The following is a 22,032-nucleotide window of genomic DNA, read 5'->3' on the forward strand; positions in this document are numbered from 1 at the left end:
GTTTGGTAGAGGCAGGGTAGTCTTGAGTTACATTTTTGCCTTCCTTGGGTCTTTCTGTGAAAGACTGCCACAGGCGATCATAGTTTTCCTTTTCTACATGGAACTTTTCTCCTGTTTTCATGATAATGACCTATTGAAAAGAGAAGCCCCAATTACGACCACAAATTGAGCAATTAACCAACACTTGTAAAGTGTATTTTATATATAAATGTGTATATGTATGTGTAAAATACATAGGGACAATTGCATACATTTTTATGTATATGTCTGAGGAAGTGTGTGGATTGATCTGTCTATTTGGTGATGCCCTGTTTTTTTATACATGCCTCATGAATGTTTTTACAAATGACTGAATCTGAGGATATTGTAAGATATAAACATCTGGGGGGAAAACAAGCTATTAAATCTTAAAAAAAGAGGACATAATAAAAATAAAATGTATATTGATGTAACGTTTCTTTTTTATGTTTGACATCATTTTTCCAATTTTAAGAGTTCCTATTTAATCAAAGTGGGTCAGTGCTGAATGATATGAGTCCGTTAATGATATCCAACCATATGGTAGCTTTCAGGGCAGGAAGGTCTCTGTGGTAGACCAGTGTGCATTGTGATCATACTGTAGAAATTGTGTAGCTGTGTGCATCTTTAATATACACAACAGAGGAAAAATAAATTAGACCTAAAAGTACAAGCGTCAATCCTAGATTGAACGACGTGTCTTTGATACATCTTTTATAAAGTCTATGACTTGAGCGTTTTAGGAAGTTAGTTCCCTAAAGAGGGGAGCATCCACCACGGCAGCGCGAGCGCATGTCACGTGACCACCTTGTCTGCTGCTGGCCGAGTGAATCGTGTTAGCAGGTAATAAAAACACTATTTTTCTTATGTTTTTCTCAAGTTCAGTTTCTGTATTTCAGCGCGTATAAACCATACAGTCAAGCGCGTTTTCGCTGAAATAGTTGGTTGCTAGATTGGTTGTTTTGCTTAAACGGTGTTGTGAGGGATGTCTTTTGCAATTTTTCTGTTGTCTTGTTTCCCGGCGAGCAATGTCGGGATGGGATTGTGCTCTGCTGAGAGAGGCCTTTTTCTTTAGATTTCACAGCTATGTTGTTGGCTGGCTAGCCTGTTGTTTAGATGTCGAGGGCAAGCCTGATGTAACTGCCAGTATCGTTAGATAACTGAGCGGATTTATAAATAAATATATCAGCAAGCCAGTTGGACGATCGTTGTCTGTCAGTTTAGACCAGATTTAGATAGCATCGTTAGCTAGCTTCATCCCCGCTGCATAGTTTGTTGAGTTAGCGTTATCGACAGCATAGTGTCAGCGTTAGCATGTTAGTAGCTAACATGAGTCCATGCTAGCGAGGACAAAGGGACCCTAGTACCAACAGCTCCAAGTCGGTAAGTGTTTAGTCGAAAACGACGCTATGATAATCTGATTTGTTTTTGCAAGATAGACATCCAACGTCAACCGTTATCAAATAGCTAGCTAGTCCCATTATAAAGACTCAAGAAATGAGTGACCTGACAGCAACGGCTAACGTTAGCATTGGTTCAAAACAACGCGCCGCTTGCTTTATTACTAAAATAAGATGGAGCTAAGTGTTAGTTAGTTAGCTGTAACCAGGTAGATGCTAATATACGTAAACACGTAATGTTACTTGTAACTTAACTGGAATATGATTTGTCATATATGTATGTCCAAATAACTGTGATGAACAATTGAGATGTGCGGAGTTACAGAATTATTTTGTTGTTGTTTATCTCTTAAGACCGTCGATAGTCGTACTTGTAAGGATATGTTAATATTTGATTAATTAAATACAAATTGTAGCTGCTGCCGCAGGTTTCTCAGTTATAAAAAGAGATTTTCACTGAATTTACACTTAAAGTCACTTCATCTTTTTGCATTAGCTTTGTCCAGACCAGCAGCCAATGGCAGCAGTGCATTTGCCAACGTCACTCAGGCACTGTAAACTGGATTGCTATTGTTCTCTGACATAAAAACAAATGGGTCACTAGGGATATCTGTGGTTATTATTGTAGTAATGCACACCACCGTTAAAGCTTGCAACTCGATTTGCAGTATTTTTCATTACAACGTTTTGAGCAACCACCTTTTCCATGTATTTGTAGGTGGATAAAGCCATGTTTGTGTGCATATAGTTGTGAGGAGTGTTTATTTGCTATTGGAAATTATTAGTGCTTGGTTATGTGGTATCATACCCAATTTGCAGCAATGTACAACTTGTACAGGACTCAGTTGTCAAATACACACAGAGAAGAATTTGGTATTTTACTGCAGTAATTGTGTGACATATATATAATCGTTGTTTCTGTATACTATCTAGCATGTAGATGGGATGTGGGGTTAGGGTGTGTAGTGTTTGTTCTGCTTCACACCCTCTGTGGTCTGTGCTGTTTGTAAGGGGACACTGGGTCGCTCTCCCTCCTTGACCTAGATTTTCAGCAATGCTGTTGTGTCACCAGAGGCCAACTCTGTGTCTTACAGCCTTCATAAGGGCAGTATTCATGATTGCAATAAGGCTTAGCTATGCTCACAACACATATTTCTGTTATTAAACACTTATTCCCCCTCTATGCACTTACACAAGGGACAGTATTGAAGCTCTGCTAACAACATTGTAAATTAACTGAATGTGTTTGTCTTTTGGACATAATCTGCTGGTTTAAGAACTGTTGGTTGATTTCACTCATCCTTCCATTTTTCTTTGCAGATTTTTCTATTTTGTACATACAGAGTTTTGTATATACTGTATATGATGAGCTCGCTGGGCGGCGACAAGGCCCGGGGCCCTCGGGAAAAAGCACTGCCTGCTGCCACTCACACATCGCAACCACAGAAACAGATACAGGTGAGCCACCACAACCACATGAACATGAGGAAACTTGTAAAAAGTACACCTCTCTAAGCATCAGAAATTGTGAGACAAAGTGTGCACACAACTACCCTTTCCAACAAAACCACAGTGCACACATTATGGCTGGAGACCTCCTTGGTCAATATTGAAAAGGATTTTCTTTATTATTTATTTATTATTAGCCTACATTTTAATAGTGTAGAGGCACAATTTTAAGGCCGTTTTTATAGTCGTGCGTAGAATCGATGGCGTACCCCCGCAGACCCCTATGCGTCTACGCCGGACCCTATGCTTGAAAAATGTAACTACACGTCCACGCACGTCGCTCGGCCATGACTTGGTAGCGTTGCATTTCCCCCCGTCTCATTTCCTGGTTCTCCTTCTCCATAAACAACATGAAATCGAGGAGAGCGTTAACTTTTTCTGCTACAGATGTCCCACCGTGGTCAGAAAGCACAGGGGACACTTTGTTTCTCTCACTATGCCCCTAGAGTCACAACTTGCTCCGAAGACAATTGCCGTCACTCTCTCACTTTCTCCATTGCTCTATCACCCTCCCCTCCACACACACAAACACACACACGCGCGCCGGCTCGAGGCACACACCAACGCAAAAGTAAACAGAGTTTCGCTGTAGGAGCAACGGCATAGCTACGGCGTGGAGTTTGCGCACAACCGTAAAACGTCCTTAATACTTCTCTGACCGTGTCATTTAAAACCGAACATTATTATATTATTGTGTATTGATATATTGAGCTCCCCTAAGTTCATAGTAACGTAGTGTCAGTGATGTTATGGTTTTTGTTCCAGTGCTCTGCACAGATCTGACACCCAATCCCTGGTTCTCTGAAACACTGTGCAGCACCGGTAGACAATAACCTTATATTTTAGGTTCATAAAATATACCCAAATTCACGAATATGTAGGATACTACTACAGACAATCCTGTAATCTTATGTTGCAATGTCTGCTGTAAGGCCATGTGTTTACTACGTGTTGATCTGTATATAGAGCAGAGAAGTAAGATTTGATCACCAGTGGTCAGTCAAGACTCATGTGGAGTAGGGATGTGCATCTCCAGTCTGAGGCCAATGAGATATGCATCTTGATACATTGCCAACAATTCAATCCATTAAAGATGCATTTTAAGAGGTGAGGAGAAATGGCAGAGCGTAAAGGGAAACTATCGATGACTTGTAGCAATTCGTGGAACGTGTAGCTCTTCCTCCTACATGTCAAGGAATGTATACTACTACTGCTAATAATAATATGAATAAACCGATAAAACGTGTTAAAAACGATGCATCATGAGTCTATCCCAAATTGTATCTGGCATACCCTTTAAGTCGTTTAAATGTTGGCGCACCGATACCAATCAATACAAAAGTGTCCGGTCTGCAGACACGCCCTACTCGGCCATAGTGTCATAATGTTTTTATCTTCAGGGACACAATACATTTTTTTAAGAGGCACCTTTATTTGTGTGTGTGTGCGTGTGTGTGTGTTTGTTTGTGTGTGTGTGTTTGTGTGTGTGTGTGTGTTTGTGTTTGTGTGTATCTATCTATCTATCAACATTACACGTTATTTATTTCTCCCCTTTTTTCTCCTGTTAACGAATATTTTACTCAATGGGTCTCTGTGTTGCAGGCTACCGCTGAGCAGATCCGGCTTGCCCAAGTGATCTATGACAAGAATGATGCTGACTTTGAGGACAAAGTTAACCAGGTGATGAACACTTTGCCTTTATTTGCTACTACAGTACAATTTAGGGCATGCTGTTGTTCCTCCATGACTCAGTTACTCTATTTGGACACATGAAAAATGCATATTTGATGCTATGGGACACCTTGGGCCCTATTTTAATGATCTAAGCGCATGGCGTGAAGTGCATGCCGCAGGTGCGTTTAGGACGTGTCCAAATCCACTTTTGCTAGTTTGACGGCGGAAAAAAGGGTCCCTGCGCCGGGCGCGTGGTTCAAAAGGGTTGTACTTAGTTTCTTCATTAATTCATAGGTGTGTTTTGGGCGTCCAATCAGTGTCCTCTCCCATTCCCTTTAAAAGCCAGGCGCGTTTGTACCTTGGTGCATTGCTATTATGATGGAGGATTTGCACCGTAATATTTTTATTTGTAATCTGCATTTGCTATTTAAACGGCATGGGCGCTGGACGGGAAATTGACAACTGCGTCGGTCTTAAACTAGCAAAGACATTTGCGTCGGGCTTTGCGCTGCGCTGGTGCAAGATAGGGCCCCTTGTCTCGCTGTGACTTGTACTGTCGTGTGGTGTATTTTGTCATTGGTACACCTTTTGTTGACTACTAGACATTTTCCAATATGCTGTGTGTTTGTTGCTTTCCCCAGCTGATGGAGGTGACTGGGAAGAACCAGGATGAGTGCATGGTAGCGCTCCACGACTGCAACGAAGATGTTAGCAGAGCCATTAACTTTCTCCTGGAGAGCACCTCGGACATGGTAAATGACGTTGTGTCTCATTTAATCTCATCTTAAACTTCACGTACTAGCCTATTGTTATTTTCACCATTTTAATTTTTGCAATTTCAGATAATGTCAATAGATTTGTTTTGCTTGGAAGGCAGAGCAGCTCTGTATGATAACTGTTTTTACGGAGATGTGTGATTTTAAATTTGGAAAACGTATGCGCACAGTCAATAATCACAATAATCGTCATGCTCTAGATTTAAAATTGTACTTGTGCTACAAAAGAAAATCAAATAGACCTTTGTTGACATGTGTCAGTAATTAATAACCTTAGTGATGGCTGAATTCCATTTACTGTATCTCAGCTGGTTTCGTGATCCTGGTATTGTGCATGTTGGCTCACCGCCACAGCTTAAGCCTTGTGCTACAAGACTTTGGAAATGTCTCAGTTGCTGTGCTGCTCACACCACAATACGTTTTTTGTCTCAGACTGTTGGCATGTTGATGTGAGGGTGCACAAACTACACAACAGATCTCAGACCAGCGCCCTGTTCTTCATACGTGGATAACCGATTAGAATTTTGACGATTTGTCATGAGTCTGTTTTTTTTTTTTTTTTTTTTTTGGCTTGTCTGAAGCTTGTTCAAAATTAATCTGGAAGATGTGGCCGGTTAGCTCAGTTGGTATAGCAGGCACACATATGCAGAGGTATATTTCTTGACGCAGAAGGTATAGGGTTCCAGTCCTACCTGTGACAGTTTCCTGCATGTCTTCCCCCTCTCTCTCCCCTTTCATGAGCTGACCTATCTATTAAAGGCAGAAATGCCCAAAAAAGATCATCTTAAAAAAAAATTTAATCTGGAAGTGTTATCAGAACAATAAGTACTTCAGCCCAAACTTGCAAAAGTACAGGCTTATTGACATTTCAGTTGGTCATGACCAAAACATTTTACTGTGGGACCACATTACACAAACAAATCCAAATGGCTCACTTTCTTTTTTTATTATAATGATAGTGTTTATAAAATTCTGAGGTTATTGTGAAATTGTTAAGTATCATAATTTAGATTGACTTGGCAACAAAGATTCTGACTGTTAAAAGAAAAAAATGTCAAAGTCAGGATTAACAAATGAATCCACAAACTGCTTTCACAGACCTAAACAAGCTGGATGAGCATAAAACGGATTGTTTAAGTTTGAACAGCATGCTCGCCTGACACACATGATGTTCTCAGGTAGAATAGTGCTGTGTAGCACTCCAAGTACAATTCACAATCGCTGTAGTTTCTCTTTTAAAATGCATGTAAAGCGCAATGCAAGGCACTGTGAAGACAGCTGTATTGATTGAAAAAGAATCATATCTTTTCTGTCGGAAGTGTGTGAGACAGATAAGTGAGAAACGCAGCTGAAACACAACCTGTTTTAGATAGCGCAGGTCCATATTCAGCACAAAAACAAACGAGGAAAAAGTACAGAAAGATGTTTTACATCACTCTTTGCCCGTTTTTCTTAGTAAAAAACGAATAAATAAAGGATACTGGCACATCACCACTGGATTATGTAACATGCTTGGAAGATAAAAAAACAAAAAAGGTTGTTCTGCATATGGTTTTTCAAAATAAATTCCGTAAAATCTGTCTCTGAGCTGTCCTTTGCCACAGTGACAGTTAAGACAGTCAACATCAGGGACTTTTAGAATGAAGGCCCACTATTGTGTACACTTTTCCCTCTTCTGCTCAGAGTGCAAAGTTGAACGGGCTACTAAATGTCTGGCAAACACATAAGCGTTGTTCTGCCTGTATGTTGCGAGTCTGAGTGAGTGTCCCAACATATCTGCACAGATGGCGAGGAAAGGCTGTAGGGCAGCCAGCCAGGCAGTGACCCTGGTTGTTTTGGTTTTTCTGGAATTCCAAAAATGGCAAATAGCTGGTTTTCTCCTTTTTTATGTGGAAGTCTCTACTAGGGCTGCATGATATGAGGAAAATATGCGATAATGTTGTTTAATATCGCGATAATGATATTACTTGCGATAAATAAACAAATATTTTAAGTGTACTCAGTTCTGCATTTCTGCTGCTTTCAGTATTCAGCTAAAATACAACACATTGCTTGTAGAAGGAAAAACATTTCTAACATTCTTTTATTGGACAAATTGAACATTGAATTAAGTGTAAAGGTCTTTTGCGCCTTTTGCGATGTGTAGATTGCGACAGTTGATATCGCAATGAAGATCAAAAAACAATAGATTGTGCAGCCCTAGTCTCTACTGTTATGGTATATACTGCAACCCTTTGATTACATCTACTTCTACAGTACTCTTTTAAGATCTTAACTAAGTCATGAACGAAAGGAATGGTTACTGAGTGAGTTTTCCTATGCTGTGAGGTGTAGCACAAGAGAAGAGTGGCCTATTAAATAATGAACACACTAATTGAATTGACTGTATAGTTAAAATCAGTTTGTTCTTTTACTCTTTCATTTTGTTCTGAGGTGTTTTAATATTGAATATCTTACCAATTACAAGTCTTCATCTGATATGTTTTTTCTCACAAAACACAGCTGCATAGTGCACACCTCATTACGTAGGCTGCATTCAAATCAGCAAAAGGGGATCCGGCGATTTGCCGCTGGCTGGTGCTGCGGTGTGGGAGTGGCCAACAAATGGCCCATTTGTGTGTCGCCCTGTTGTGTTATTTAACCCTCCAGTGTAGCACAAGTAGACTTTATATTTTATTATTACCATTTTCCGTCCGATCGTTAATAGTTCTCGACGTTTCCAACGGCACTTGAAGGCAGCTCCATTTCACAGAGAAAGAAAAGTGACGACTTTTCTGCTTTCAGTCAGCTGTTCCACAAACTCCTGGGCAGTGTAGTGCTTGTGTTTTTGTTTTCTACCCTCAAAGTGTTTTAAAACATGGAGCAGCAATAGAGGATCGCTGGTTACATGATTGGCCACCGCAGCCCGACGTTGGCTTGCGTTTCTCCAAAAGTTGAGTCTGTCTAAAAATTTTGCCCCAGGCCACTGCGTTTTTATCGGCTCCTTCGTGTGGCACCCACCGCCGCAGCCTAAATGCACTAGCCCCATTCAAAATGAATGGAAAGACCTGCGTTTTCGCCACACTGTCTGGTGGCCGACACAGGCAGTGTGAATGCAGACTATATAATTCAAAAATAAGCCGACATCACAGCTTTTCTGTAACTGATTTTGAGAAATGTTTGTATAGTGTCCTGTAGTGTATATTTTTTTTTCTTCTTCTTGAACAAAAATACGCAAGTGGAAAAAAAAATCCAATTTCAACCAACCACAGAATGCCAGAGACATACAACTGTGAAATATCAATGAAATGGAGGCAAAGATAAATAAATAAATAAATAAATAAATAAAAAACTACCTACTTTTCTCACTGAAGCATATTGTCAGTGTTTCAAGCTAGTGCAACAAGAAACCTACTAGACAAGGGACATGTGAACTACATACTGTAGTTTGTGCTCCAATTCTAATTTATTCTTTTTTGAATTCTTTTTCTTTCTTGCCTGTCCTGTATTTTTCCTGTTCTGTGTTTAGACCTCATGGGAGACGGTAGGGAAGAAGAAGCCCCTGGTGAAGGAGGGTCCATCAGACAGCAAGGAGAACAAGGAAAACCGGGAGAAGAAGGGAGAGAGGGAGGCGAGCAAGGGCCGTGCGGCTGCCAACCGCAAGGGCAGGGGGGCCAGTCGCAGCCGACAGGGTATGGAGTCTAACCTTAACATTAATTAATATTTAGTTCAGCCTCCTGTCTCTTCTGCAGCTTCTCAGTATCAGTATGTTTTATTACCAGCCTGGAAATCCAGACCCAAATCCGAAAGATTAAGGGTCTGGCATTGAGTAATGAAAATGGCCCAACTTGAGGGGCGGCACCAAGCATGCATTTGAAAATCTCATGGCACGCAGTTGGATAACACTACAACCAATCACAACAATACACGGGGTGACGTATCCAGGGCCCCATACACTTAGCTACCAGTGGAGCTAACTGGTAAATTAAACTGTTGTCATCTGTTTAGCTCGCCTCTGGCCCGCCTATATCAGATACACCGATGTGATTGGTGCAGCTCAGCTACAAGGGCATAGTTAATGAGCATCATTACTGAAGTCAGAGTGACTCGCTGAGCAAATTCAAATAGTGCTCTTGCGAGAACTCTGGATTTTCATTACATAATAATGTTACTATGTGGCATCTTTTCTCATTTTTAAATGCATGTGTGTTTGTACACGTGCAGCACGTCCAGAGGAGAATGGTGTGGAGGTGACGCCAGTGGACAGGGGTTCAGATCGAGGTCGGAGGGCTAGAGGTGGTGGCCGAGGTAATCAGTTGAATATATATATATTACACTTGTCAGTACGTCCAACACTGGACTGGATGTTGTTAACTTTTGGATGAATGTTATGCAGGATCTGGAGGTAGAGGCAGAGGACCACCAGGGAGCCGGTTCTCAGCCCAGGGCATGGGGTATGGGGGCAACACGCAAGCACGCACACTCACAGGCGTTTTCACATACTTTTAAGGTGTAAATGAATTGATAAGAGTGTTTTTCAGGCAAGGAAATGCAATTTAGTTTGGATTTGGTTTCTGAGTGCAAGTGGGGCCTTTTTCTTGCAACTGAATTTGGAATGTATTTCCATAACCCTGTGTTTGGTCCTAAAAGATTTGAGAGTATTTAGTCACCAGTCCCATTAGGATGTGGTATCTGAATAAAATAAAAAAGTAAACGTATCTCATCTCAGCCTCTAAAACCCAAAGGCCAGAAAGCAATAACCTATCCCTTTTCTAATGGGAGCTTTGCCCAATGAATAGTATACTTAACATTATTACTCCAGACATTGTTTATTAGGAAAGTAATTTACTAAATCTGTCAATCACTACCTGTCCCTTCAGTTTATTTCTGTCTAACTACATATACCTCTCCATGACTCTTCCCCAGGATCTTCAATCCAGCAGACTATACCTCAGAGGCTGGTTCAGGGACCACACAAAGTGAGGTGTGGGACACGGTGGCCAACAACAGCACAGATGGGACAGGTGAGCTCTTCTGAGCTGATATGCCACTCTTTACCTTGAAAAGCTCTTCTGTGGTGAACACAAACATTCAGTGTATTGAGCAGACAGTACTGTGTAGCTTTTATGTAAATGTGCATTAGCTGCAGGCATCCTGAGTTGTGTTTACCTACTTATCCCACCTGTATTTGAACTTTGTGACTAATTATTGGTTGCTTTCTAGTTACTTGGAGGCATACCATGGAAGACTGGGCATCAGAGGAGTGGAGTGAGGATGTTAGTGTGAGTTGACACAATTACAGGGCTGTATACAATACAAGTCTGTCAATCACAATAACATGTTTTGGTGTATATTTAAAACACTTCTGTCTCCTTGTTTGTTCCTGTAGCTTTCAGAGACCAAAGTGTTCACCTCCTCATGTGCACCTGCTGCTGAGAATCACATCACACCTGGGCAAAGGTAAGTAACTGGCTCAATTATAATATCATACATTGGCCCTGATCTCTCATTACAGTGTCATTTAATTTCACAACAATTACCGACAAAGTGCTCGGTAAGTTCCGTTCCCTCTATTCTAAAAGTCTGTCAGCAATGTAGGAGTAACTTCACTTTTGGTATATTTATACATGCTGTAAATGTACATAGTGTAAAGTTATATTGACAATGGAAAAATAAGAAGAAACTTTATTCCTTACATACAATAGTATTTGTTTATAACACGTTTCATTGGCAGCCTTTGACTTGGTTTCCTACAGGCATTTTCTAATTGACTTTACCAACTTTTTCTGTTAGTCTGGACCTCGCCTCTCTGCTGCAGAAGCCTGTGGTTGGAGGAAGAGAACCACCTTCGTCCTCTTCCCCTCAGAGTCTGGTCTTCACCAACTCCCACCACCACCAGCCACCGCAACAGCAGCCGCCCCACAGCCGCAACGCCACCAGTAGCACAAGCTATGCTCATGCTGCTCTGGTAAAAAAAAAAAAAAAAACTCTGCACCCTTATTTTTTCATTTCTCAATGTAAATAAACATCAGTGTAAACGGCCCCCCAAAAAAAGACATTACGCTCTCTTCTCTTTTCTGTGGCAGTCGTCAGTTCTGGGAGCTGGTTTTGGGGACTTGGGCCAGGCCAAAAGGACTCAACCCAGCGCTGGAGCTCAGATACTGGAACAGCTGAAGGGTCCTGGCTTGGGTCCGCTACCCTCATCCCAGGCCGCGCCTCCTGCCAGCACCCAAGGAGGCAACCCCTCCATTGGCCGACTGCCAGGCCTGGGAGCACCTGTACCTCCACCCTCCTCATCTAGCTGGGACATTAAGCTTTCAGAATCCACCTCGCTGTCCTCACAGTTCAGCCGTAAGTGTTTAAGTGTCGGACGTCCTAGTGCAGCCATGCACAAGTTTTCAGTTTCTGCCACATGTATTATTAATAGTAGAGATGCACCGATTAGAACTTCCTAGGCCGATTCCGATTTTCTTTGAGTTTGACCTGCCGATACCGATTTTAGCCGATTCCGATTTAATTTTTTCTAACCACTTTACAGCACACCCAAATATTTATTTTCTATCTTTTCTTAAATAGAACATTTTGCATAGAACATTTTTTTAACAGATAATGGATCACTATAAAATATAACTATATAAATTACTCCTGGTGTGGGAAATTCACACGCATCTAAAGAGCAATGTTAGAACCATTTCCTTCTTTTCACATCCAATAACCAACTTAATATAATAAATATAGCCTTGTAGTATAAAGATATTTCTCAAAACACACGCAGGCCTGTTTGAACGTCAACAGTAACGTTACCTGAAAACATAAACGTCGCCACTCATTTTACACACAGTTTAGCAACAAACTAAACGCTGGGGGAAGATTACTACGCTTTTAATGTTGGTGTGGAGCGGTATATGCACCCCCACTAACCTGGAAAGCGTTTTAAACAGTAACGTTAATACAGTGGGTCGGAGGAATACAGTCTCTTATTATTTTTATTTTTTTTACACAGCGTCTCTTGCAGAGGCAGAGGGACAGTCACCGAAGCGTTTGCTAACGTTAGCTTCTTGTCTCATCTGGGGTCTGATCAACAGCAAAAATTCATCAAAGTCAGTGTGCCCAACACTATTTTCCAATAAACTGTAGCTGTCATATTTAGAGAGAGAGAGAGAGAGAGAGAGAGAGAGAGAGAGAGAGAGAGAGAGAGAGAGAGAGAGAGAGAGAGAGAGAGAGAGAGAGAGAGAGAGAGAGAGAGAGAGAGAGAGAGAGAGAGAGAGAGAGAGAGAGAGAGAGAGAGAGAGAGAGAGAGAGAGAGAGAGAGAGAGAGAGAGATCTATCAGACTGCTCTGCGCTGATCTTGCGCGATGTTAATCATGCGGCGCCCGAGTGCATTTGACCGGCATAAATTCGGCATAAGTCAGCCTGACCCACCGGTCATGGCCGAGCACGTGAAAATCGGCCGATTCCGGTCACTGGCCGGTCAATCGGTGCATCTCTAATTAATAGGCATGTATATTTATTCAAAAACCTTGTCCTGTGTTTTTTTTGTGTGTCTGGATCTGCAGGTGAGTTTGGCCTGCAGCCGGAGCCTTCTCTTGTGCTGAGCCAGCTGGTTCAGAGGCACACCGGCCCCTCCTTGCCTCTGGCACGTCAGCCTAGTCCTCCATCGCAACAACAAACTCCCCCTGCTTCAGCCTCGCCTGCTCCCCACCACACCAGCTCACTATCACAGACAGGCCTGGTGATGGCGGTTACTGGTGCTAAACCTCCTGCCCCTGGCACAGGGCTGGACCCTCAGGGCGGCAGTACACCACAGCAGCAACGGGCACAGCTCAAAGCCCAGAAACGAAGGATGCCTCCCCCGTCGAAAGTAAGAGGTTTATGTTGATGGACGGAAAGTTGCAATTACAATCCAATGCACATGTGTCTGCTTTGCTCCGGTGTTTTCAAACTCAAACCTCTGTCTCTAAAGGTTATCGCTGACCCGTGTGGGTCTGAGATTTTGCATGTTGATTGTCAAGGCAACAGTACATGTATTTTAGTAAACCCTTTTGTAAATGACCAAATACAAGTAGGTTTATGAACTTAAAATCATAGTCCTGAGACCTGACTGTGTTCCCTCCCTCCCGGTAGATCCCCTCCACAGCAGTAGAGATGCCAGGCTCTGCTGACATCCCTGGGCTGAACCTCCAATTCGGAGCTTTAGACTTTGGCTCGGAGTCGGCGATGCCAGAGTTCGGAGTTGTGGACAATTGCGTGAGTGCGGCATCCAGGGAGTCCACACCGGCCCCTTGCCCTGCACCACCTTCAAAGGGACCAGGGACACAGAGCCAGACGAGCCTGTACTCCAAACCGCTCAGGTACTGTCACTGCTGACCAACTAGTTCCATCTCTTTTGTATATATTATTATAGAAACTTTGCATTTTGTATGGCGTTATATATGTGCCTCATTCCTGAGTGAGTAATTGCATGTTTTGAGCACAGAGAATTACATTTTGAACAGAAATTAACACTTAACAAACATTAACATTAACAAAAAGTAATTTCTTTTGAGCAAACAAAAACCTATTCCGTGCTCAATAAATGTATTTGCATGTTTGCTATTATGCGTATTAACGTGCAATAATAACCCCTCTCACGCAGTTTACTCTATATGCCCTCTCAAAAACTCGCTCTGCACGCAGGTAGACGCTGCTGCTCTCCGGTCATGTCTCCCTCTCTCTCAACCTCTTCACTCTGTGCGCGCTCAACTCTTGACACACTCGCTCACATTTTCACAGCATTACAAGTGTGCCACAAAACCAACCAATCGGAGAATTAAAGGTCATGTCCAGAGAGCGTTTTTGAGAGGGCACGAGTAAGCTGCGTGAGAGGGGTTATTATTGCAAGGAAATATGGATAATAGCAAACATGCAAATACATTTATTGAGCACAGAATAGGTTTTTGTTTGCTCAAACGAAATAATTTTTTGCGAAATGTGCTTGCAAAATATAGTTCTCTGTGCTCAAAGCATACAATTACTCACTCAGGAATGAGGCACTGTTATACAAGTGAGATACTGTGTATATAACGCCATTTGAAGAGTTTCATTCTAAAACGTGCACTTTTTATCTAATAACTTGTCCTTCTCTCCCTGCTGTTGTCTTGCAGTGAGTCGCTGGGCAGCCCTCTCTCCGTTGCCCTGCCTCTGCCCCTCTCCTCATCAGAGCCAGGGTATCACTCCTCGGTGCCGTTGCCCAGCCTCACTCCTTCCTCATTAGGGACTGCCAACTCTTCCAATCCTCCCTCCTGTTCTTCGACAGCCTCCACCACTTCCTCCTCTGTACCCTCCTCCTCTCACTTCTCCACAGTGGGGGGAAGTTACGATGGGACCATGCCACCTCACACACGACTGGCCTTTTCCCAGAGCAAAGAGGCCACGGGGCCAGTCATGGTGAGTAGAAATGGCCAATCTCATCCCGCCTTTTAGGGGTTTTAACCTTTTTGTAGTTGATAGAGATGAGAAATCATTCAAATTCCAATATTCCTAGTATTTCTGCCTCTTGTATATACACATTGACACTGAGAAATTGCAAGTCAACCGGTCCCACTATGTTCATCCCTATGTTGGGAACTGTGTCTGACTGTGGTGTTTCAGCATATTTCTTTTCAAATGGGATTAATTTAAATGTTTTGCCAGCAATTCCTGACTGGAAGATTTGCCCATAGCCCCTTAAGATAGGCCTCGTAACCCATTATCAAACATTATAGGAATAGTAGAGATGCACCGATTGACCAGCCGGTGACCGGTCTGATATATGCCGATTTTATGCCGGTCAAATGCACTCGGGCGCCGCATGATTAACATCGCGCAACATGAGCGCACCGCCGCTCAATCAGCTGCTTATGAAATGTCATAAAGTCGTAATTACGGCTCGGCAGAGTAGTCTGCTCTACTGATCTCAGCCGCTCTCTCTCCCCTCTGAGGCTGAACAACTGGAACATGAAAACCGCACTCACGTGGGTCCCGTGAAATTTGACAGCTACAGTTTATCGGAAAATAGTGTTGGGCACACTGACTTTGATGAATTTACTGTTTATCAGACCCCAGATGAGACAAGAAGCTAACGTTGGCGAACGCTGCGGTCAAAAAAAAAAAAGAGAGACTAGTATTCCTCCGACACGCTGTATTAACATTACTGTTTAAAACGCTTTCCAGGTTAGTGGGGATGCATACCGCTATATATATATATATATATATATATATATATAAAAATTTAAATAAATTTAAATAAATAAATTAAAATGTTCTATTAAATAAATAAATATTTGTGTGTGATGGAAAGTGGTTAGAAAATATGAAATTGGCTAAAATCGGTATCGGCAGTTCAAACTCAATGAAGAATTGGCCTAGAAAGTAGAAATCGCTGCATCTCTAAGGAATAGCATGAATCCTGTTTTTATGTTTCGATTTCCCTCTTTTTGGTCATCTCGTATGTAATTCAAGTCTGTGATGTTCAATGATGTCTTGTTCGTACTGTGTATGTTTGCTACATATATATGGTAGTGGTCTCGATCTGTTACGCTGACACTGAGCTTTTTTTCTTATTACTAGAATGGTCTGAATGGTGTAAGGACCTCAGCTGCTCTGGACAGTAAGTTGCCTACTACTGATTTATTTGTTCAGTGTATACCTTCTATTGTAAATGTCTACCAACAGCCATCTTTCTTGGGCTATTACAAATGAAGAGCTTTTCTTTCCTACTCCTTCCCGCTCAGCTTCATCAGCATCCTCCACACCAAAGCCTGAGTCGCCGTTAATGAACATCACCAACGGAACCTCCGCACCTTCCTCCCTCTTACCCTCCACCCTGCCTGCACACAGTTCCACCACGCTCTCCAACCTGGCACAGGACCTGCCCTCAGCCAGCCATCTCAACTCACTCAACAGGTGACAAACTCACACATGGCAGACTGATGACCAGCTTTGACAATGCAAAAAAAAATATATATATAAAAAAAAAAAGCTGCTATAGTGTTGAACCTGGCTGGAGTAACAGTACCTGATCTTAATTGGAGAGATATAGAGGATCCTTATTTTCCAGAATGGTTCGTATCTAGACCCTGGAAAGGATTGCGTTCACCTCTTCAGCTTTACCCAGCGGCAGACTTCCTGTTTAAGATAGAAGCAAAAACGTGTGTGTCAACAGTACACTGATCCTCTTTCCTCTCTGACTTCCCTCTACAGTCATGTCAGCAGTCATTCCTCAGTTTCAACTCTGGGCTCCAGCTCTCTCACTGTAAGTACCTGTCTCGTCTTCCACAAGCATGATTTCTAAAACCTTCTGTGTGATGGCTCCTCTATCTATAAATTGCAGGAATGTCTGTCAGTCTGTTTGTGTGTTATGCGCATATCTCTCGAACCATTAGTCCGATGGATTTTAAACTTGACAGGTGTCTTGCTACGGGCACGAGTAAGTGCACTGCCAAGTTTGACGTTGGATTAGAAATGCAAAAGATATCGTTAAATATATAGGTAAAAGAAGCACACATTGGCTTTGGCCACTACCCCTCTCACACTGCAACACTGAGCACAGAGCAGGACCAGACACAGGGAGGGTCGAAGAAAGCAGTGGAGCTTTGGCGGCTGAAATATTAAATACACTTCAGACCCACAAAAATGTGCAAAGTAGCACTACTTTGGACTGTCTTTGACTTTGAAATAAACAAACGTCAATTCCTGAATTTAAGGACGTTTCAGAATCCCACACAGGCAAAGCACAACCAGCTACAGACAACCAGTGGCAGACAGAGCGTGATTACCGTGTTACCGCCTTGGACTCTTTTCCTGCTTCCAACGTTAGCTACATAATTGCTGTATATACCAAACTTTTCTTCACTTTCCTGGAGCACCGGCGGATAGTTGAAGGGAACTTTTCCAAACAAAAGCCAGACACTATATAGTATTAAGTTGCTGTGAGCTGTAGCCTACATTCACCGCTTCTAACCAGAGGCAGAATATAAAGTAATCTCGGAGATTATTCCTTCACAGCGCTGTGCAATTGTGAAAATCTCAGAGCTGAACTGGGCAGACATAGCACTTTTCATCAGACTCACCCCGAGATAATTAAGTCTACTGTTAACTAATAACATTACCGTCGCCAAAATACCCCGCCAATCAAATCCCCTACTTCACTGTTAACTGTCAAGCCACTAAACCTGTATGCGAATGAACACCTCTGCTGAAATGTTTAATTCGTTAACGATCTGACACGAGACCTCTCTCTCTCTCTCTCTCTCTCTCTCTCTCTCTCTCTCTCTCTCTCTCTCTCTCTCTCTCTTCCCCCTCGCACACACACAACATCCGGTTCTGGTGGTTGATGAACACAGATATGTGCTGATTAGCTCTCATAACGGGCCGGGTGGGTAGCACACTGCCACGAGTCCATGACACTAATGTCTGATTACTCCACATTGTCATTGTGATATTTTGTGATTACATTCTGAATCTGTAGCGTTCTCTGTCAGGTAAATCAGTAAGTCAGTAGTAGGCTGTACAGGGGAGCTGCATTTGAAGTGGTTTGGGGTCCTTCTGTAAGTAATTTTGGGGTACAATTTGGTTTTGATGAATTCTACAAGCAGCAATACCACAGGCCGGCCCGTTCCAAACAGGCACATTTTGAACGGGCACTGCGCTAGTTATGTGTAATGTTATGTCACCGAACAGCTGACTCTGTTACATGCCACATGGCTTACCGGTTGGGTTAAAGCCAGACATGTGGCGTGTTTCTCAAACAAATTCTATGCAAGCATTGCCAAATGAAACCTGAAAAATAGATTGTATTTCAAATGTAACCGATGTCCTCGGTCCTCTCTGTCCTCAGTACACCAGTGTTGACAACAGCAGTGTGAGCTCTCTGGCTCCTTCCACTGGCTCCTACTCGTCATCGCAGCCCTCAGCACTCCACTCAACCCACAACAGCAGCAACAGTAGCAGCAGCGGCATCAGCCACCTGGCCAACATGGGTAACAACATGAGCAACAACATGAGCAGCACCGTCGCTGGTATCGTTGGCATCAGTGGACTTCACTCTGCTGCCATTGCCGCCAGCACAGCGCTGGGACTTGGCTCCAATGGAGCTACTGCCACGTCCAACCTCTCTGCACCGAGGACCACACCCCTGCTCTCCTCCTCCACTGGTACATACATACACACACACACTCATACTCCAGACACATAATTTCACTCATTGTATGTGCTCTGGTGTTGATAAAAGCCCAAATAGTTGGAATTGTTGCTGTTTCTTCCGGGGAAAAAAAGTTTGGTTGTTGTGTTTACAGGTAAAGCTCCTCCTAACTTGTCCCAGGGAGTGCCTCCTCTACTGCCCAACCAGTATATCATGGGCCCAGGGGGGCTGCTGCCAGCATACCCAGTAAGTAGCCCCTCTGGATCAAGAATCATTGTAGGGTACTTGTTCTTCTTTTAAATGGGTAAACACAGATCATATTTGCCAATACCATCTTCTCAGTCCCTTCAGTTTAACTGCCATCAGAGAACTGATAAATATGCAGTCTGTTTCATTAAAGAGTACAAAGGGACTGTATATACATTTTAATGTTGACACATTTTGCAGCTTCTCCAGCTGACTGTACCTGTTTTGTTGTATTTCTCAGCAGATCTATGGTTACGAAGACCTCCATATGCTCCAGTCCAGACTGCCAATGGTGAGCTTCATAACCACACTCTTGGGACAGCTCCTCACTTTTTCTCTAGTACTCACTTAACTTGTTTGGTTGTTGTGTGGCTCTTCTCCTGATCTTCTCCTGTCCCTTTAGCCCTCTTTGCAGGATTACTATGGAATCACATTCCCTGGCCCCACAGCGACTCTCTCTGGTAGAGATGGGAGCCTAGCCAACAACCCCTACTCAGGTAAAGAACCTTCACCCTTTGCTGGCCTTGTCCAGAATCCTAAAATCCCATGTTTGTTCTCACCTGACATCTCAACTGTTTGTCAGGTGAAGTCACAAAGTTTGGCAGGAATGACTCCACCTCCCCGGCACCCCCCACAAGCCTGGCAGCCCCGCAGCCTCCCCAAGGCCAGGGCCAAGGACAGGGCCAGGCCCAGCCTCAGCCTCCTCAGGCCCAGCCCCAGGGCCAGCCGCAGCACCACAGCAGTCAGCAGGCCTTTCTGCCTCCAGGCTACAGCTACACAGGCCTGCCTTACTACGCTGGAGTGCCCGGAGCCGTACCCAGTGCTGCTGCCTTCCAGTATGGCCACACCATGTTTGTTCCTCCCGGGGGTCCGGGACCAGCCTCGGCCAAGCAGCACAGTATGGGTCTCGGTCTGGGAAACCCCTCAGCTAGCCCCTTCCAGCAGCAGACACAGCAGCAACCCAGCGGTTACGGCCAGCACACCTTCAGCTCAGGTTAGTGAGCACACCAATTAACATGCCTTCAAAAATAGTATTCACATTCATTTGGGAAACTTAATTGCCTTTCATTTTGGGTTAGATAATTCCCCAATTAATATTATTATATTGTGTGGATTTTGTTTGCACAGGAAGTAGTGTGTATTGTTTGAACACTGAACTTTGTTTCCCTGTCCAGGGTATGAGGAGCTGACAGCGGGGCCAGCAGGAGTGGACTACAGCAAAGGATACAACTCCTCCTCACAGGCACAAGCCAAATCTGCTGCTTCTGGACCTGGGAAAGGTAAGAAGAAAAACACTCCCTGTATCTGACATCTTAATTTGGATTTTTAAAGTCGTTTTTATTATAATTATATTATAATCCGTAAACATTGTTGCTGTCATTGTGCTAGGCGTCTCTGTGACCTCCAGTAACTCGGGTGTGCCGGACATCAGCGGAAGTGTTTACAATAAGACCCAGGTGAGCCTCGAACACTATCCACTCAAATATCCACCCACCCTGTTGTCTTGCGGTGTAGTTATTGTTTATACCAATAAGTAATCACGTTTTTGAGTTGAATTAGTCCCTCATCCTTCATTTGCAGTCTTTTGATAAGCAGGGTTTCCATGCGGGGACCCCGCCTCCCTTCAGTCTGCCATCAGCACTGGGGGGGCCAGGGCCTCTGAACCCTGGAGCAGCTCCTGGAGGCTATGCACCGGCCCCATTCCTCCACATCCTGCCTCACCAGCAACCACACTCACAGCTGCTGCACCACCATTTAGCTCAGGATGGACAGGTAACACCCGCAGACATTTTGTTGCTGCTACACAGGTTTTACCAGTGAGTATCTCAGATGCTTACACGCGTGTCTTTCAATGTTCAGGGTGGTCCTAGCCAGCGTGGCCAGTCCAGCAGCCTGCAGCAGAAGAGCCAAGTCAACAAGTCGAGCTACGGCAGCTCCCCCTACTGGGCCAACTAAGATGGCTACATCTACAGTGTGTGTGTGTGTGTGTGCGTGTGCATGGACACGGACACCAACACCACACCTGATCTGATAATTGAGGGACAAACCATTTTACAACACAAGCTAAAACACACACACTACCACTCCCTCCCTTTTGCTCTGTATATCCCCTTTTCAAATTTATGGCTGTTGTATGTAAAATATATTTATGTATGTATTTATACAGTATATATGTATTGGTAGGACATAAATGTGGTTTTCTGCATTTTTTTTATTTTATTTTGAAGGACATTTTATTTCAAAAAAAAATGTGGAAAGATGAGAATGCTAAATCATGGAGATGAAGTTGGTGAATATACTTGAACACAAGCATCTTGTGATGTGGATTTTTTTGTATGCATACATGAACTGATAATGATGTACATAGATTCCTACACATCATTTCCATGGCAAAGGCCTTTTTATTTTTATTTTTTATTTTAGAAGAATTAAGTTTTTGTAACTTTGGTCTCCCGCATCTGTGAATCCTTATATTGAGGGTGACTTGAGTTGATAGCTTGACTTTTCTTTTTGCCCCGTTTCCCTCCATCTGTCTCTCATTCCTCAACTCTTACTAGTTGGCTGGTTTTACCAGCCAGGCCTTGGATTTGATGTCATTTTAACATTGGTTTAATCCTTGTTGTCCAAATTAAAATCTCTGAACAGTTGGTATGGGTCTGGCATCAATATTTACCGATCATTGTTTTTCTGGATACAGACCTGACCCTAACCAAAGTTCTAACAGTCTTACAATGCAGGATAGTCAAGGCAACTGGCAAACACTTAACCATTATAAAATCAGATCTAACTGACTAAAGGATATCAATGTGCCAAACATACAGGCAGTATGGACGTCAGTACCTTGGGCTTGTGCCAAAGCACAAATTCTTAAAGGGATACACCACAGTTTGTTGAAATAGGGCTTATCACGGTCTCCTCTAGCTGTAGATAGGTGGGCCAGTGCATTTTTTGTGCATGCAATATTTTAGTCCAGTTCAACACCGGCAGCGCTGCCGCTGGTTAGCTTAGCGTAGTGAATGGAATCCTATGTTGCCGGTTAACATGAGTAAAAGTGAGCCGACAAAACCTAAATACTTGCACTGAGACAAAATGCATTGGCCCACCTATCTACAGCAAAGGTAGAGGGTGATAAGCCCTATTTCAACAAACTGGCATATTCCTTTAAGGCCAGTCAAGTTGTGCAGGTTCAGGCATCAGTAACAACGGAACTTGAAAAGTGCCAGTGGTATCAATATCTGATGCTCAATGATAAATTACATACACCAATAAC

The 22,032-nt window shown here is 43.1% G+C and overlaps 1 protein-coding gene across 3 annotated transcripts; it reads left to right on the forward strand.

Annotated features, from left to right (window-relative positions):
- The first annotated feature begins 743 nt into the window (after positions 1-743).
- On the forward strand, positions 744-21,409 carry ubap2a (ubiquitin associated protein 2a). 3 transcript variants are annotated; one of them, XM_039798041.1, is made up of 27 exons: positions 744-861; positions 2,739-2,876; positions 4,530-4,607; positions 5,243-5,353; positions 8,886-9,048; positions 9,581-9,664; positions 9,753-9,810; positions 10,283-10,380; positions 10,580-10,638; positions 10,746-10,816; positions 11,150-11,324; positions 11,443-11,707; positions 12,913-13,217; positions 13,481-13,707; positions 14,500-14,782; positions 15,944-15,983; positions 16,108-16,279; positions 16,577-16,628; positions 18,213-18,528; positions 18,670-18,761; positions 19,003-19,053; positions 19,165-19,258; positions 19,345-19,755; positions 19,937-20,041; positions 20,151-20,218; positions 20,343-20,534; positions 20,622-21,409. In XM_039798041.1, exons 2-27 carry the CDS (start codon positions 2,781-2,783, stop codon positions 20,715-20,717), a joined length of 3,762 nt encoding a protein of 1,253 aa, XP_039653975.1. In that variant the 5' UTR covers positions 744-861; positions 2,739-2,780; the 3' UTR covers positions 20,718-21,409. The 3 variants fall into 3 exon arrangements, with proteins under 3 accessions (XP_039653975.1, XP_039653977.1, XP_039653976.1); XM_039798043.1 differs by having other exon boundaries at positions 20,358-20,534; XM_039798042.1 differs by lacking the exon at positions 744-861 and adding an exon at positions 988-1,401.
- The last annotated feature ends 623 nt before the right edge of the window (positions 21,410-22,032 follow it).

This window comes from Perca fluviatilis, chromosome 4 (assembly GCF_010015445.1).
Source record: "Perca fluviatilis chromosome 4, GENO_Pfluv_1.0, whole genome shotgun sequence".
Lineage (NCBI taxonomy): Eukaryota > Metazoa > Chordata > Actinopteri > Perciformes > Percidae > Perca > Perca fluviatilis.

Excerpts from the sequence above, each read along its gene's own strand:
- ubap2a (XM_039798041.1), top strand. The coding sequence starts at position 2,781 with ATGATGAGCTCGCTGGGCGGCGACAAGGCCCGGGGCCCTCGGGAAAAA. Across the intron at positions 19,756-19,936 it reads CCAGCACACCTTCAGCTCAG|GGTATGAGGAGCTGACAGCG; the intron begins GTTAGTGAGCAC and ends TTCCCTGTCCAG. Across the intron at positions 20,219-20,342 it reads GTGTTTACAATAAGACCCAG|TCTTTTGATAAGCAGGGTTT; the intron begins GTGAGCCTCGAA and ends CTTCATTTGCAG.